General features: G+C 40.1%; 1 protein-coding gene across 1 annotated transcript; it reads left to right on the forward strand.

The window, feature by feature from the left end:
• The first annotated feature begins 1,766 nt into the window (after window positions 1–1,766).
• LOC126234928 (uncharacterized) lies at window positions 1,767–3,256 on the forward strand. Its single transcript, XM_049943668.1, has one exon. The coding sequence runs from the start codon at window positions 1,767–1,769 to the stop codon at window positions 2,601–2,603; it is 837 nt and encodes a 278-aa protein (XP_049799625.1). The 3' UTR covers window positions 2,604–3,256.
• Window positions 3,257–15,083: the final 11,827 nt, after the last annotated feature.

Here is a 15,083-nt window from a genome sequence, read left to right on the forward strand (position 1 = left end):
TCTCATCCCAAAAGCAGTGGTAGCCATTAGCATCCAAAGCTGCGTGTCGTACTGCGAATGACCACCTATTGAATGTGTATGAAAGTCACATTCGATACTCTTTAAAAACTTTTTAACTGTTACACCTTATTTCTCTTGAAGTGAGCTTGATATCGAATTTGGCTAGTCACATTGTCTAATATTACCTTGCAATTTGATTTACTCTGAATGCACCTATAGTACAACATATACTTGCTATAGATGTTAAACTCATTTTAATAAATTTTCTCCAGTATGTTGTCATTGTTTGCCTCCATAGCTGAGGGGTCAGTGCAGCTGGCTACCCTGCAGGGGTACTGGGTTTAATTCCCAGTACTGCTGGGCATTTCTCCATGGTGAGAGGACTGGTAGAGGATGCAGCAACGTAGTGCTAAAAGAATAGTAGCAGTTGCAAGGGCAACAAATCTGACAGCAACGAGGAGAGTAGTTTGCTGACCACATGCACCTTGATACTGCATCCGATAACATGATTGGCAGAGGATGGCACTGAGGTTTATCGTGCCTAATTGGCCTGTCTGGAACCAGAACACATAAGTTAGACTTTTTTGTGTTGTTATTAATATAATGTACTGATTGGCAATATTTTGGGTTGATATAGTTCATACTTACTCCCACCTGAAGGTTCCTCTTACTCTGATTAAGAAATCTTGTACTGCTGAACTAGCCAACTTGGGTACATGGTTTTCCTGTCCTCCAAAATCGTTATACCAATCCAGTGTGTGTTCATGCATTTCTGCAACATCTCCATTGTGTTTGTAAGTTATTACACTTCATTAAATACCCATGAAGTCTATATCCTCTACTCTGATTGTGTTAACTTGTTCAGCATGTCAAAATCTGCCTTTAAAAATTTGACAACAATCTTGACATCAAGTTGCTCATAAGACTAAAGAAAACACAACTGAACACTCAAAATGACAGTCTCCTACTGCAGCTATATTAATCATACAACTAAGTAAATGTCTGTTAGTGGAGGAACAATGTGCAAAGCTGCATTTTGCAGGCAGGCAGCTCATACCGCAGATTTCAAAGTGAACGAGTTATACAACGTGTTCAAAAATTCCTGTTACAGACTTCTAGGACTCGTAGAGGGAGAGAGTAGATAATATTTTGAATTGGAAAGCATGTCCAGAAACATACCATTTACTTGCTACAACCATTTGAAAACATGTTGGTATAGCGACAACAAAAGGGTATCCGATAGAATCAGATGTTGGGAACAATGTACATAAAGGTGACTTGTTCCACAAATGTGAATTTCACCATTCAGAAGCATCATGTTTCAGCATTCTGCGAACATGTACTCAGCCATGTTTCTCTAACACTGACAGACACATGAATGTGGTTGGACCAGATCAGAGAGGTATGACAGATGTCAAATGATATCCGCTGATCTGATGTAACCACCACTCACCATAACTACCCATTGAATACCTACGTAGCAAACATCATTTGAAGTGGTTGTAACATGGAAATGGTAGATTTCGGATTAAAAATAGTACATAGTCACTCCCCTTTACAGGTCCTAAAAGTCTGTAATGAGACTTTCTCAACACTCAGCATTGAAAGAACATTCTGATGCAGTTCTGAGTATCCAAGGTGCTCCAAAAAGAATTCACCTTTTTGGGGGTGAAGTATGTAAACTCAGTTGTCATTGGAGCCCTAACTGACGAGTTGCATTTCGTTCAAAGGTAACGGATCTGAAGGCTGAGAGACTGTGTTCAGTTATGGGCGACGGCGCAGTGGATGTGACAGAGGAGACGCCAGAGTCCCTGGAGACGGTGCTGCAGAGCCTGCGGTGCCCCGGTTCGTGCGGCCGGCTGATGGCGGCGCCCATCCGGCTGTGCACGGAGGGCCACAGCGTGTGCGCGCGCCACCACCGCGGCGCCTGCCCGCTCTGCGGAGACCTGGTGCTCGAGCTGCGCGACTCGCGGCTCGAGGCGGTGGCGCGCGCGGTGCGCGACGCGCCCTGCCAGAACCGCGCGCGCGGCTGCCAGTACCGCGCGGGCCTCGACGCGCTCGTGCGCCACCAGCGCTGCTGCGACGCGCGCCTCGCGCCCTGCGCGCTGCCCGGCTGCGCGTGGCGCGCGCCTCCCCACCACCTGGCCGCGCACGTCGCCGACGCGCACGCTGAGCGCGCACTGCCCGCCGGCTGCCACCTGGACGCGGGCGCGCTCTTGCGCGTCGACCGCGGCCACCGGCTCATCGTCGCCGACTCGGGAGACGTCTTCGTCTTCCGCTACCGGCTCGACTCGGGCGGCGCTCGCCTGCTCGCCGCACTGCACTACGTCGGCCTGCACGAGAACGCCTCCAACTTCCGGTTCAGCTTCGAACTGACGTCTGCAGCGGGCACTGTGAGGCAAGTGCTGCCTGTCGCACCGGCGCCCGAAGACGAACCTCTCCCGGAGGACGAACCCTTCTGCCTGGAGAAGAGTGCCATAGTGGAAGGTGAAGAGCTGCACAGAATTCTCAATGACGCCGATGTTAAATGTGTTGTCAGAGTGAGGCAGGTGAAATGCCTCAGTGCTCTTCCCAGCAGAAGGACTTCTGTGCCCTGGTTCTGACGACAGTGATCAAAGACCGAATAACTTTTGAATTCATTATGGGAGTGACAGTGGTCAATGTGTTATAAATATTTACTATCAAAAACAGTCTTGATCACAATTTATATGTTATGGTGAATGGTTCGACCACTACTGTGGTCATCTTCAGACCAACAAGTAAGAACCTCCTTCTGCTGGAGAACCACTCACCATAATAAATAAATTGTGATCAAGACTGTTTTTGATAGTAAAGACCTAATAACTATCGGAATGAGTGACACTTCTGATTCCAGTATGTCACCTGGAATTATTGTACCAGATGACTTCTCAATGAGTAATGTCTCAAATAACAGCTTTCCTGTACTCTTACAACATGAATGATGCTCAGTTATCTGGTAATGCACCCAGTTCGAGGTCTGACATACAATTATGTATTTATTAGGGATATTAGCAGTAGGAATAATATGAATGAATGATGTGAAAGATCTCCTCCTTTTCCTCGCTACAGGATGATTCATTTGCTGCTACCCATAGTTTTTATGCAAATCGCAATGTCTTCAAGTACCATGCACAAAATTTTCATATTTTCTCCCTTGCAGCATCCAAACTATTAGTGCTGTAGGACCTTTTTTGTAGCAAATTTAGTTTAATCAAATTCTGTACTGTGATACATTGTGCTAATGGTTTCTGAATCATTCAATAAAAACTTACAAAAGTATTATCAAATGTGTTTCCCTTGTATAACTTGACAACAGAGGCCTCCAGCGAAAACATATCTGAATACAAAATTTAACTAAATTAAATTTGTTATAAAGAGGTCCTGTTCATTTTTTCTGCAGGACTATTACTTTGCACATAGTGGGCAAGAGAGTATGAGAAACTCTCTTGTGTGGTCTTTGAAGGTGTATTTTGCATAAAATCTATCAGTGGGGTCAGCTGAATCCCCTTGTATACACAGATCAGGCACAGCACATAGTTTTCATACTGCGGAAGTTTGTGACATTTATCAATATGAACTAAAAATTTCAGACATTGTCTCATTTCGCAATCAACTACTAACCAATAGTAAAAACGAATTTCAAGATAAGATCTACACAAAGCATTTTAGCACCAACATCAAGTTTCCTGACATCGTTCAGTCACCAGTCTCATGACACAGCGAAATGTACTAAAAATTATGCCATTTGAAGAGCTCTTTAAAGCAATGTATCGCTTAAGCCGCACATTTTTGCAAGGCACAAGAGTAAATACGAAAACCACCAGATAGGGCTTGTTAACTAAACTACATGCTTAATTTCATTTTTTTTTTTTTTTGCAGTTCTCCACTTGAAACTTAATGTTTCTCACATGTCCAATATAAGGAATTTATGTGTTCACGCTATGGTACACTAACACTATCAAAAGGTTGTTACTGAACATTGATTAATGACACATCAAAGAGTAATAGAGATAAATCGAGACAGGTATTCCACAGTGAAGGTTCAGTCACTGGGCTGGGTCACTTTCATTATGAGCAGCTGAATGTGAAAATTGTGGCGGAAGCCACACCTCCAAATCACTACTTCAATGAGCTAAATGGCATTTCAATGCGCAACCTACAAGTTCGAATAAACATCACCCATTATCGATAGTCCTAAACATGGTGAAAACTGTTATTGAAATCCGTTCGTGAAATATTTGAAATGTATCCTGATTGTTGAGATTCTGTAAAAAAATATTGAAAAATATAATTTGCGGCGATTTGCTTGGATCCTTTAACTACGAGCTGTGTCTGATGTAGATATAATCTCATAGAATCTTCTTACCAACAGATGAGTGTTGTCATCACAGGTAAGAAAACAGTTTGGCCTGCAAGATTTTCATTGATGTCACAGAGTAATACATTCTCAGGGTGAGGTAGCTGATGTGCATGCAAGATGAATCTTTCTCTCAGGGTTGCCCTGCTGAAGTCTGCTAGCACTTATACCTGAAATGATTGTAGATTAATGACAGCATGATGTGGTCTCACAAACACAGAAGAAATATGTTGGAGTGGGCTCCAGATATGAAGCTTACCTTCTTATAATCTTCCAGGTCGTATTCAAATAGAATAAGCAGACATCATTTATGATAGATCAGTGAAACCTATAATTTATCTTTCATCAGTGTACATGTTTTCCTCTAGATGGCATAGGCAATAAAATAACCACTTATATTTTAAAGGAGATGGTAAGAATATATATATATATATATATATATATATATATATATATATATATATATATATATATATATATATGTGTGTGTGTGTGTGTGTGTGTGTGTGTGTGTGTGTGTGTGTGTGAAGATATAGCCATATGAAGTCGTTAAATTATTGTAAAAAATCTTGTTCTCTGCAAAGAAAATTAAGAATTGTTTTCCTGAAGGAAAAATTTCTTTTTTTCTTTTTTCATATCTATTTTGTTGGTTAAATATATTTTTGCATTGTTCATACTAAATATGTATGATGTGTAATGTAAACAAGAATAAAATGGAAGAGGAGAGATCGTACTCTATTCCACTGACAAGCCTGTAATTAGATATCTATTTGTGTGGTAAATATGAAAATTATGTGGAACCCACCGATATTTGTACAGTAATATTAAATAGCAACTGCAGCGTTGAAAAACGTAGTTCACAAGAGCAATCTCATATTCAAGAATTTGTTTGGCTTTGTGAAAACTTTTTATGAAATTGTATTTCTGCTGTTGTTGGATAACAAATCGGTATTACACTTTATTTTTCAGATCACGGATTACCGTTCCATAAAAAAAAGTATTTTAGCAGGTATGTTTCCATCTTAGATGTCGGTCAACCTACCCCAAAAGATACAATCAACAGCTCATCACTTTCTGTGTATGGCATTTGACAAATCAATAGCAACGTTGTAATTATAAACTTCTGAGCCAGGTACTGGAGAATTATTTAAATTCTCAGTCACTTATGCCCAATAAAATACTTCTAAGTAAAATTTGAACAAAACAATGTATTACTTCTTAGCACTAAAGACGTTAAAGGGTCAAGCAAATGTATTAAGGTTGTGCATAACTTCGTGTTTGTTTTGCATAATAGTATTCCGGTTGCAGTGAGTTTACTCGTATTTAACGACCATCATTTTTTATTTTTAGTTCACTGTTGCTGACATATTGACATTTTGTCATTTGGAAATAGTGAGTAAAGCTGATGACGCTAGGAAATGGAGTGCCAAGTGGAGAAATCGGAACATTTCATATACATGCTTCTGTTTGAGTTCAGCAGAGGGGTGACGACAGTGAAGGCAACCAGAAACATTTGCGGCTTGTATGGGGATAATGCTGTTGCGCAGATTAGGGCAAGAAAATAGTTTCTCTTTTTAAGGAGGATCGTTTTGATGTTAGTGACTCTCCATATTCAGGAAGACAGTCGGGGTTTGATGAAGATAGTTTAAACGCATAACCGGGAATGATCCACTTTCAGTGTTCTCTAGAACTGGCTGATGTGATCATTCCACTATTGTGCGACGTTCACGTGCAGTGTGGACTGCTCAAAAGTCGGGTGTGTGGATACCGCATGCTCTGAGCCAAAATCACAAAAATCAACGGCCGGCCGTATGTGCACCTCTGCTTGCTCGTCATCACTCGGCTCGTGACCGGTGCCGACCACTTCTCTCCCGTATCGTTACTGGTGTCGAGAAATGGTGTCTTCATGTTAACATAAGGAAAAGAAGGGAGTGGTTGAGCCCAAACAAAGCAGCGACTCCCCGTCAATAACCTGAGTTCATCCACAAAAGATAGTGTTATGCATCTGGTGCAACAGCGACGGTATGGTGTACTACGAATTGCTTTCCCCAGGTGTAACCATCACTTCTGACATTTATTTTCAACAACTGACGTCTTGCAGACGTAGTCCGAGATCAACTACCAGGAAGGCTGCATGAAGTGATGCCACACCACGATAACGCCCGCCCGCATTCTGCTACACTGACAAAAAACACTATACCGCAGTTGGGTTGCGAAGTCTTTCAGCAACTTCTTTATTCATTTGATCTTAAGCACTCATATTTTCACCTTTCCGCCTCTCTATCAAACATCCTTCAAGGACATTCCATTCCAGATGAAAATGCGCTCCGAATACAGCTAGATCAGTTCTTAGCCTAAAAATCACATGATTTATTATAGTCGCTGAGTGGGAAAGTTGTCCCAGAGCTGTCAGACAGTTGTAAATAGTGAAGGCAAATATATTATTGATGCCTTAAGTGTCTGCTATATGCATCTGTTGTAATAAACGCATGCGAAAAAGGTAGGAACCTATGCACCAACCCAGTACCATAGAGATATCTTGAAAATTCAAACAACTTACAGGAATAAAGCCAGGTGACGTTGTCGGCAATCACCGATATTTGGAGAGGAGCACACCGTGCCATTTTCAAGTCATTTTCAGTTATGTCTTGAAAATGGGGGGGAGGGGGGGGGTGTTCTTCTGTCGAAATATCGGCGGTTGTCGACGTCACCGGCTGCATTCCCGTATTTTATTTGATCATTATGTAAGCTGGGAGAAACTCAAGTCCCACATCTTGAACGTTTTCGAGGAATGTGTATTTTCAAAGCACTGGAACTAATATGACGCGTCGCTACTCTGAGAGTCACTCATTGTCAAACATTTGACATGTTCGAGTGCCTAATACAATACATAAAACATTTTAGATGAAAATGGTACAAAGATTTAGACGCAATGGACGATTTCAGTTAATCTAAAAGGTAAACTTCACGCTACTAACTTGTATAAAACATTCTCGCTTAGGATAGGTTTACCAATGGTTAGGATACTGCACTTCCAATTGCATGGAATGTGATTCAAACACCTATCTGACTATCCAGGCTTAGGTTGTCTGCGGTAGCTCTAGAATGATAAAGGCAACAGTTACGTTGTGGTGCATCTGCCACAACATCGTCATAGATGGGACGTTATTTACCAGTCTTCCTTCCCTTTTTTTCTTTCAAGTAATTCCGAACGTAAAAAGCAAATAATAGTTATCTGTGTGACATAAAACAGAGGCTCGTCTACAGTGAGATGATTCTCAGAAGCATTCAGTTCTTGAATCTCTCTAGCTAGAAAATTGGTAGAAGTGGCTAATAAGGGGCAATATTAATTTTGTTTTGTATTTACAGGTACTTCGATTTGTTGCCTTATGCTTCAAGGGAACTGGTGGAAGACCTTTGCACTACAATACAGAATGTAATATGGAGCCTAGGCATAGTGGCAGACTATACACGTAAACTGTTAATGGACTGTGTAAATCACAATTTAATTGATATTTATTTTTACCATTAGATACAGATGTCAGTGATGATTAAATGTGTAGATAACTTAATATGAAGAAGCAGAGATCTCTCTAGAGGCCTCTATAAATCTAATTTGGATGGTTTTAATGCTTGCATTTTGTAAATAATTACCTCATTTACTCTATACAGATTACCTCAGATGATATTTCTGTACCACAACATTCTCAGCTAAAGAACAGGTTCGCTAACAAGAAGCTCACAGTCTACTCTGACGATGGGCCACTCAGGCACAGCAGAAACCAGAAACATCCTGGGGTGGAGTGTCAGGCTTGTTAGAGCACCCAGTCACAAACAACATTTATAAAGAACTGCTGCCCAAATCAAAATCAAAGTAATATTCTGTGGGACATCATGGGTATCCTTTGCCTCGAGACTCCGTACTGTGGCACTGGGACTGATTACCCTGTTGCGAAATACTTGCTCCGCAGCTGGTATGAATAGCACACTTACACAACATTTGTTGACACACAACTCAGCCATACCGTGTTCCTTGTATCTGGTTCAATCACCCGTACACCTATTTCCTAGTTATACATAACCACATATCATCTGAAACTCTGTGAAAGGAAACTCCACTTGTACAGGAGTGCAAAAAACTATACAAAAATGCTCACCTCCCCGTTCACGGCAGACATTCCAAGCACCACTAGAGAAAGGCTTCGCTCTCGTCACCTATTGTCCGGAAACTGCGAAGATATTAGTTAGCAACGGCAATGAAACCAATGACTGCTGGAGAAACGTAGGCAGCTCAGTGTCACTTCGAGAAAACTTAAGGCGCAGTGCATTCGTCCAAGCAAGATCTGGTCGGTTCTTAACCGAATAACAACCAACAATGGCAGTTGTGCGGATTCTCTGCACAAGAACAAGAAAACAACTTCTCCAAGTTGTGAGTGTGGCGCTAAAGCAGACTATTCACCACGTAGTTCAAAAATGTCCTGCGAGAGCTTCCCCTGGCGGTCCAGCAGAGTTCCTGGACATTGCGGAGACATCAATAGATTACAATCCTAGACAGGATATTAGTTTGTAATTTGAGATAATTCTAAACAGTAATTGTTAGTGATGTAGCAAAACGCTAAACAAAATAAGTAGGAGTAAATGTATTTAAAGTACTAGCACCCTTTTCTACAACTGAGAGGTATTTTCAGATGCAAAATACAAAGAGGCCAGCTTCGTGACTGGTATTGTATGTCAAATTATTGACTCCATTTTAATTTGTTTTAATTTGTCTCCCAACTGGACCCTAATGTTTCATTTTGTGTGTGTCCTTTTCTGGTGGGGAAGTGTAACAGAAAATTGACCAAATAGATTTTAGAACTTCAACAATAAAGTAGATATTATATTTTATATTCCTTTTCTTTATAGTTATAAACAGCATTTCATCATCGTAGCAGATTACTTGTAGAAACCGCACACGGGAGGTCGTCCTACTATATGCTCAATTTACGTCAGTCAAATTTATTCTCTCATTTCTGTGTACTCAGTTGTGTCAACTCACATGAACGAAAATCGGGGTTACTGCGTACATGGTATTAGAAGGGGTCTACACACGTCGAGTATTGTTTGCCAAGGATCACTTTCCGATATGTACCAACGCTCAAGGTCAGTATGCTGAATACTTGCTATTACAGTCAGAATAATACTAATCACACGAACCTTACCTCAGTCATTCGTTTACTTACGTTTGGTACATTACTTCACACGTCTTCTTGTAAGGCTGTCTCCAGTGCCACTGCAAAGAGTATATGGCCCCATTTAAGAAACAAAACAATCTCTGCCATAATCACCAGTAATAAACTTTAAAACTACTTGCGTACGTCAAAATTTTTGTCGCATTGTTGACCATAGCTTCATACAAATTGCACATCGCTGTATTTACCTGTTCTAGATATATCTGTTGTAGCATGCCTTAGATGCCTCCAGTGTACTGTAAGAATACTACTTATTTTAGAGCCGCTGTTCCTCTGTGCAATTTTAATGCAATAATATTTTGGTAACATTAGTCATAGCTAGAGTAAATGTTATCGTAGTTAATAACATAAGATTGTACATTATAAACGTAGCTGGATCTCGAGAGTCAAAAGAGAGCTAGCTTACATAGTTTAAGTCGAGAAGCGATTAATTAAGATGTTGACACATGTTCTTCTTCGCTTGGTTGCCATCTTGGGAATCATATGTGCACTGGACAATGGACTAACAACCCTGTACCTAGATCGTATCAGAAACATAAAGTTATGTGAAACAACCCAAAAAAGTGTTTTGTTTAGCTGATACAATATGCACTGTGTTACCAAGAAATCACATTTTAATCAGTGAAAATGATAGCTAGAGTGTTAGTGGCCATAGGCTCCCCGACATTATCACTTATTTACAGATAACAGCGTGTTAATGCTGTAAAACTAATTCAGATGTGATGAGCATCAGTATTTTAGCCGATTCACTTAGTAATGTATAATTTACTTTATTTACCTGTGCGTTAATTTCACCTTGCAAATTACGCCTTTTCGGCCCTCTATTACATTTATCTATACAGCTGTGCAGAATGAACACTGCAAAGTGCACAGTCCATGAGCTAGACGTAATAATAATAATGATAATGATAATAATAACCATTATTATTATTATTATTATTATTATTATTATTAAATTATTGTAAGAAGAAGAGTAGCTACAGCAATTATTATACGGAATTACAGTAATTTCAGTCCACTTATCATTGTATTAAACAACTTTCTCGAAGCATAATGTTGCTCTCGAATTGGAGTATCGGTATAATAATAGTAGTTCATCGTAACAGTCCTGAATCAGGTCTGGAGAAGAAGTTTACCTATCTGGGAATGAGGAAGGAAAGAAAGTAACGTTATCAAAAGAAACGTAAGAAGAAACAGCAATAGATAGGAAGGAGGATATCCAGTGCAGTGTCGTTAATGTCACAGAAATTCTCGTTCCACGTATATTGTAAAAACGCAAACGCCTAACGCAGTTTCACATTTTCATACAACTGATGGTACCTTACAAAATTCACACTTGTAATTTACGATGTATGGGTACGCCTGTAGACGTAAGTGCCAGTTTTTCCGACAACCTTCTTAATATAATCTGTATCATGGTAGTTAGGCAACAGTGCTCTGCAAAATAGTTCGTGTCGAAGCCAGATAGATAATAATTCATGAGGCGTGTATAATAGATGCTGTCGTGTATCAGAACGTACATATAAAGCGTTTCAGGTTATCGCGTATCGCTGGCACTGAGCGCGAGATAAGATTACCAGGTACTGGCTGCAAAGAGAAGGGACTGATCTCGTCCCGCCACAAAGCACAGAGTCCTTTGTCTGTTAACTCTCTAAAGGGCGTCGAGTATTTGTGTGTAAGAGCAAATTGAATGTCATATTACATGTTAGTATAAAGTATTATGCTGTATAAGGAGTTCCTTCTTCGTCAGACAGTTTTGTAATTAACACAGGTTTAGCTCAAACTGCTCGATATGGGGTCAAGGTGAAATTTTCTTTGAGTATTGGAATGCCGTTACTTATATTGTGGCAAAAAGTGGACTTCTTTTCCACTATTAATTCCCTTTCTGATCAAATTACAGAATTACAGAACAATATCACTTACATCTATCAATTGCAGCATCCTCAAATACTGTGATTTCTGAAAAAAAAGCGTCTCTCAAAGATTCAGCAAAGCCAATAGATATGAAACGCAGTTTACTTCAGTCATACACGATACCCTGCAAGAAACAGATTCAGGCGAACAGTTAGTTTTCAGCTACTTAGAGTTCTGAAATGCGTTGGATGCTTTATCACGTACTGTACTCATTAAAAATGATACGATCATAGAGAGTATCTTCACAGATACGAGACAATAAATGAATATTTAATGCAACAGAAAACAGCAAAAGTTGCAAATTCCACTTTTCTTTACTTGATGACTAGTTTCGGGTCGGGACCCACTTTCAAATCATCCAGAAAGTCAAAATGGTATTTCCCAAAATATAAGAACCACATCAAGGTAACAAATATAGATGTGCAACGAGTGCAAATGAACAGTTACTTAGCACACACTGTGACTGTTCATTTGCATTTTGTTATCTTGACATGTTCCTTATATTTTGGGTTTCACCATTTTGACTATCTGCATATTCTGAATGTAAGTTCCGATTCCCAACTAGTCATCAAGTAAATAAAAGTTAAATTTGCAACTTTGGCTGTTTTTCCGTTTTTTGACACAAATTGGTGACCTTCGGTTACTCCAGCATGCTGGAAGTTCGCAAATAAATGTTTGATTAAGAGAATCTGATGTATTATTCTAGACGGCGCATGCTCTATAGTAATAAAGTTAACATCGGGTGCACCCCAAGGTAAGGTAATAGGACTTCTAATGTTCACAGTACATGTGAGCGATTTATCGGATAGGATCAAATGCTCTAAAACTGTTCGCTCACGTTCGTCTTATCTTCCAGAAAGTATTGATTTTAGACGATCTTAAAAAGATACGGTAACACTTGGCCAAAATTCCCAGTTGGTGTAGTGACTGCTCGCTCTCTTTTCAATGTGTGTAAATGCAATATAGCCGCCCAGATGAACTGCAATCATATGTTCGGCCACATTACCAAGCAACGTTTAAGTCAATATATTTGCAAGCCAGAAATGTTTGCAAGAGCCTCGTATGGCCGTCAAAGCCAGCTAGTGAAAGTGACTGCATTTCTTCTGTGTTTGCTGTTCACAAAAAAGTAATTGTATTCTTTTTTAAGAGCAATAGAACATAAATAAATGTCAAAAAATTCGATTTCGTAATTTTTGTCATTAAAAATTCTCTTTCGTCTTCTGAACAAGAAAAGATTACGTCGAGAAAATTGTGCCGAAGCAAGCCACAAAATTAGATAAATTCATGTCACGCTTAGAGTTCTGTTAAAAAGAGAACTTTTTTGTCAATTGCTTGTTTTTTTATGGCCTTTTCGTTTCTAATGTCTTAGTGACACTAGATCATTAGAGAAGTAATTACATGATAGGACTCAAAACCGAAACGAGCGCTTTTAACAACTGTATTTGGGAACTTATACCAAAAATTGTTCTGGTAAGACTAAATACTTTGAAAATAATTATGCTGGATGCTCTGTTATGTTTCACTAATGATGTAGAGTCAAGGTTTAAGGTTATGGAATTGATGGTAGTGCCTGGTAGACTAATAACGCAGAAAACTTTTCGAAGCAGGGATATCAGTGCTGGAAGCCACCAAAGAAGAATAAGGAGAAGAAGAAGCTGAAAAAGAACACGGTGGGAGAGCAACATCAGAAACGAGATGAGAATGGACCTGGGATATGTTAGTGTTATGCCTAGTAGTTGAGAAAGAGGTATTAACTTTAAACTCAGTTTCCCAGACGTTCAAATTTTTCAAGTTAAGACACACATTGGTTAAAAACTATTGAAGGTAGATGGTTGAAGTTTTGCATACTGTCTTGAAATATACTGAAATAAAACATATATTAGCGCATGACTTAAATTTGAAAATTGAAGAGTGTTTCCGACATAAACTATTGGTTATTTACTGAATTTTGTGAACAATCATTCGTGACAGAAATATCTTTCTAAAATACTACTTTAAAGGATTTACAGAAAAAAATCAAGCTTCTGCTTTGTTTTTATTTCGTGATTTGTGTACCTGTGCTGTGCATGAGTAAGTAATATACTTTATTTCACTTGCTACACAATACACAATTCAGAAAACCAGTTTGAGATCAAAAACTAAGGTTCATATATCAAAATATTCCCAAACGAACTGTTGAGAGATAAGCATTACATGGGCTTGCAATTGTTATTCTTTGACCTACTGATTAAAAAAAAAGAGCGATACTTTTCTCGTGTCTTCACTGATCACCCCTCTTAAGTAATAGAAATACGAATGTTGCCTAGAAAGTAATGAACATCATTTTTTCTTCAACAACTCTTTATTGAATATAATGAGAATTGCACACACGAAACAATGGTGTTTTATCCACACATTCTATTTTCCCACGTAACCTCCACCCCGTTCTATGGTCTTCCTCCAGCGCGAAACAAGGGCGTGTACGCCCTGTCGGTATCAATCCTTGTCCTTGTGGCGGAGTCAGTGCTTCACTTTGTGAATCACCTCCTCATTGTCCTCAAAACTTTTTCCACGAATGGCATCATTTTATGGCCCAGACAAGTGGAAGCTCGCTGCAACGTCAGGTGTGACAGCCGTGGATGGTCTTTTAAGGGGTCCGTAGGCCCTTACTATAAGTTTGCACTCGGCACAGGTCGACAGGGCAAACAACCGATAGTGTCGGGTTGCGAGAGCGAGTGTGAGTTGAGTTCAGTTTCCGGGTTGCAGGCCGTGCCGTGTGGAGGCCTGTCGATGTAGTACAAGGCTGACCGACAAAGGGAGTGGCCATCGCCGCGGTTTAACCCCTTTGTGTTAGAATAATACGGGAAAGTGGAAAAGTATAATTACGAGAGTGATCAGTGATATTTCTGTGCCAATATTTGTGGTTTCGCGTCTACCGCGCCGGCATCATTTGGATTGCAGCGTTGGATTGCAGTGTTGGATTACAGTGATTGAATTTGCGTGTGACAGTAATGAATAACGAAGAGGCCTGTGCTGAGATTAGCCGTTATTAAATATGTATGACGAAGGCAGTGGCTGTCTCCTTTTTCTTGTGTTTTTGAGACGAATATAGGTCTTGATTAGTGAAGCTGTGTTGTTGTTCTTCTTGCCACCAGACATTTCATTATTACAGCATTTGGGAAGGCTAAAAATAGAATGTAACAACTCCGTAGCAGTCAAATCCGATTGCCAGCCCCATTAGGTACATGGTCACATTAATTAATATTTATTTGGGCTGCTATTCAGATCCCGATCGAGCGGGATACATAAATCGGAGGTGTTACAGTCTCTCCGACCGATGCAAATCGTGGAACCCCGCCGAACCACCTTCTGATGACCCCACCCTCTGTGCCCAGCGACTAGTTATACTTCTGTCGACAGCAGATGCTCCATAGACTTTGCACAAGCGTTTGTGAATTTTCCCCACAGTTGAGAAATTCGGTCACGGCACATTCCCTGTAACGTACATCACCAAGAGACGCTATTTTGAAACTGTCCTGAAGCTACGCTATCTTTCGGAAGTGACGGAAACTTGGCACGCT

The sequence above is a fragment of the Schistocerca nitens genome, chromosome 2, assembly GCF_023898315.1.
Source record: "Schistocerca nitens isolate TAMUIC-IGC-003100 chromosome 2, iqSchNite1.1, whole genome shotgun sequence".
Lineage (NCBI taxonomy): Eukaryota > Metazoa > Arthropoda > Insecta > Orthoptera > Acrididae > Schistocerca > Schistocerca nitens.